Raw genomic sequence first — 3,222 nt, forward strand, 5'->3', positions numbered from 1 at the left:
GAGGTTTCAGTTGAATATGAGGAAAAACTTCTTTACTCTAAGGGTGACAGAGCACTGGAACAGGCTGCCCAGGGAGGTTGTGGAGTCTCCTTCTCTGGAGATATTCAAGGCCCGCCTGGATGAAGTCCTGTGTAGAATGCTCTAGGAGAGCCTGCTTTAGCAGGGGGGTTGGACTAGATGATCTCCCGAGGTCCCTTCCAACCCTTGCGATTCTGTGATTCTGTGATCTTCCCTATGCAAGAAGTACCAGACTCTGTTCCAGGTCCTGGGACAGGTTTTTGCTCAAAGCCTCTTTCCAGGTGCTGATAAACTTCAGGGTTTGTTCTGTATCCAAAAGATACAGGCTTGTTCTGTATCCAAAAGATAAATTCAACTCAAAAAAGTGGGACACATGAACACACTTTCATTTTTTCCAGCAGAAAGTTCATGCTTCAGCTAGAGAGAACCAAAATTCAAGGCGTACTACAAGCTCTTAGGGATGCCAACACAGCAACTTCAGCATGAACAAAAGTGGCCTGAGCCCCCAAGAGAGAAAAAAAAAAACCCACAAATGTGAGCAAACAGCCTGAAATACTCCTGCCCCCTGAGAAGAATAAATCCAGCAAATGGGAGAGCTGGCAGGGTTCATCTCTGAGCACAGGCAACAAATGGCCCCTCAGTTTGCGAGCTGGCTGCCAGCAGCACTGCCATGCTAGAAAGCAGGGGGCAGCAGATCCAGCCCCATCAGAAACTTGAAGTGCTTTTCTGCCAGCAAATTGGAGCTGGATATGAGGAGAGGTCCAGGGCAAGCTCCCAGCTCCTTGTATAGCCTGCCTGACTGTCCCCTTGGTTCAGGGAGAAGGGCCAGGGAGACCAAAGCATCCAGGAAATCTGATTTCTGCTCCAGGATGGATCAGATATATCACACCAGGATAGGAAAGAAACAGAAATGAGAGAACTGCCATGGCCTGGGCTTTGCAGAGGGCTCACCTGAGCTTCTCAGGGCTGTTGGCATCACCTCACACCCTCCAGCAGCAAGCAGAGGTCACCAAGTTGGGCAGCAGGAGCTGCCTCTGTCAGTGTCTCCCAAGGGTGGCAGCTCACCACATCTCAGGCCAGCTGATCATTCCTCCAAGATGAAATTGCCTTTAGCCAACGCTGCTTTCCATGGCTTGTGCACCCCACCAAACCCATCAGTGCTACAACACACCTCCCTCAGCCCAAAGCCATAACCCCACCACCCACCTCCTCCTCTCTACCTCTGCAACCCTCACCAGCCCCTCTTTCACCACATTCATACAGGACAGGGCACAGATCCAACCTGTGTCTATCATCACCATAAACCACATAGTAACCATACTTGGGGATGCTGGCAAACTCAATGTGGCACAGGATGGGCTGAATGAGAAGCCACAGGGCCAAGTCACATCAGCTTAATTACAGTGTGAGGTGTACGGTGATGGAGTAAGGCCAGAGGTGGGGACACAGGCACTAACAGGTTAAGTGGACACGTGCTGGGTGGCAGGTCCAGATGACACCCACCCTGGGGGACCACAGCAAGACACAAAAGCCACCCTGCCATTAGTTGAGACCTTGGGGACACCCAGGGAAGGGAAGATTAGGGATGATAATTCTCTCTAAGTGGAGGGAGAGAGATGAGAGACTCTCAGCCTGATTTCCACACTCAGAAACTGGAATGAATAATTAAACATCCCACCTGCAAGCACTGAGGATAACCCCAAGCCCACATCTCACAAGCACAGCAGATCCAACTGGCCCAGTTCCCCTCTTCACAAGGACAGTGGTCAGGGGGTGAAAGCCATCAGGGTGGCACAGCCTCACCACAGGAAAACTCCCAGTGCTGTCCAGTACAACACGCTCCCAAACCAGGGAACAAGCCCTGGAATGACTGCACACACCGCCACTGCCACCCCCTTTCCAAGCCTGGAGGCAGTAGCATCCCCCCACTCCCATTAGCCCTTCCTACAGCCTCTCCCTAACCCATCCTCAGTCCCTTTATAGCCCTGGGAAGCCCTCGCAGCTGGGCCAGGATGGGCAGCACCTGGGTGAAGGGATGGGCTGGGATAACCCTCTACTCGCCAGCCACCAGCCTAATGCTGCCCTCACCAGCAGCTCTAGAGGAGAGGGTTGGGGACAGTTGTGCATCTGTGTATTTGGCACACATGCTTCACCTGCCCTGTTCCACCCCATCCCATCAGTCCAGTATCATGTGCCTCAGTTTCCCTTTGTGTCCCCACCTGCTGCTGCAATTCTAAGGAAATTCCTGTTTTCTCCTCTTTTCCCTCCTTGAGGTGTTTCCCAGAGGGGCAGGCATCTTTCCCCATCCTACCTGTCCCACGACAAGATTTGGGGCATGCACACCCTGCTTCTGGCACCACTGGGACTGGTGGCAAGGATCTGGGGCACAAACGCAGCCCCTAAAAGGGTTTCCCTCCCACTGGCCCTGCAGCTCTCGGATGGGGCTTCCCAGCCAGGCTTGGTGGCCTCCCAGAAGCATCTTGCCCCTGGTTGCTTCCCATGCACCAGAGTCCCCAGGAGCTGGGCATTTCCAGCTGCTCCACCGGGAAGATAGGATTAAATGCCGGAGCTGGCTGGGATTTCCTCTCCCTGGCTGTGCCACGGTGCTCTGGCAGCAGTGCTGAGTGGCAGTCTGGTGCTGCTTCTGTGGATTTGGACCAGATCCCATTTATTCCATGATTTTCCCTGGCCCATGGCCTCTCTCCTTCTTGCTGACACTGTAGCGGTCCCCTGCTCTCAGCTCCAGCCTCTCATGTGCCCAAACTCTCCCTCGTGCAGGTGAGGGGCTGGGACCCCCAAACCTCCTGGCCGCTGCAAAGAGCAGCTGTTTTCAGCAGAAAGAAGGAATTTGGAGAGGACTTGAGTGGATTAGACACACGGCCAAAACGTGGCACCTGATTCCCTCAGGACTGGTGTGAATCCCATCCCACGTGGCTGCCGCTAATGACGGGTTTTAAATAAACGAGCAAATGCTGGGCAAATGGGAGAGATTTTCCTCTGGCACCATGCAGCATCGCCTGCGATATTTCTTCTCTGACTCTCCCTCCACCCACCTCCTATCTCCATCTGGCAGGTTATTTCCATCCCTCTCCCTTTTCCCACCAATAATGTGTCCAACACTACCCAAACCCGGGGAACAGCGAGGTGTGAACGGGAAAGAGCTTCTGGTGAGATGCCACGAGCTGCAGTTCCAAGAGCACCAGG

At 53.6% G+C, this 3,222-nt stretch overlaps 1 protein-coding gene across 1 annotated transcript in view; it reads right to left on the reverse strand.

Moving 5' to 3' along the window:
• Window positions 1-1,729, reverse strand: part of NMUR1 (neuromedin U receptor 1) — a 14,092-nt gene extending 12,363 nt beyond the window's left edge. Inside the window, exons 1-2 of the mRNA XM_009634370.2 lie at window positions 1,697-1,729; window positions 1,407-1,522 (exon numbers count right to left, since the gene is read on the reverse strand). Coding sequence (XP_009632665.2) covers window positions 1,407-1,522; window positions 1,697-1,729 — 149 coding nt within the window. The remainder of the gene's footprint in view (window positions 1-1,406; window positions 1,523-1,696) is intronic.
• Between the last annotated feature and the right edge of the window lie 1,493 nt (window positions 1,730-3,222).

This window comes from Egretta garzetta, unplaced genomic scaffold (assembly GCF_000687185.1).
Source record: "Egretta garzetta isolate BGI_Z169 unplaced genomic scaffold, ASM68718v1 scaffold172, whole genome shotgun sequence".
Taxonomy (NCBI): Eukaryota; Metazoa; Chordata; class Aves; order Pelecaniformes; family Ardeidae; genus Egretta; species Egretta garzetta.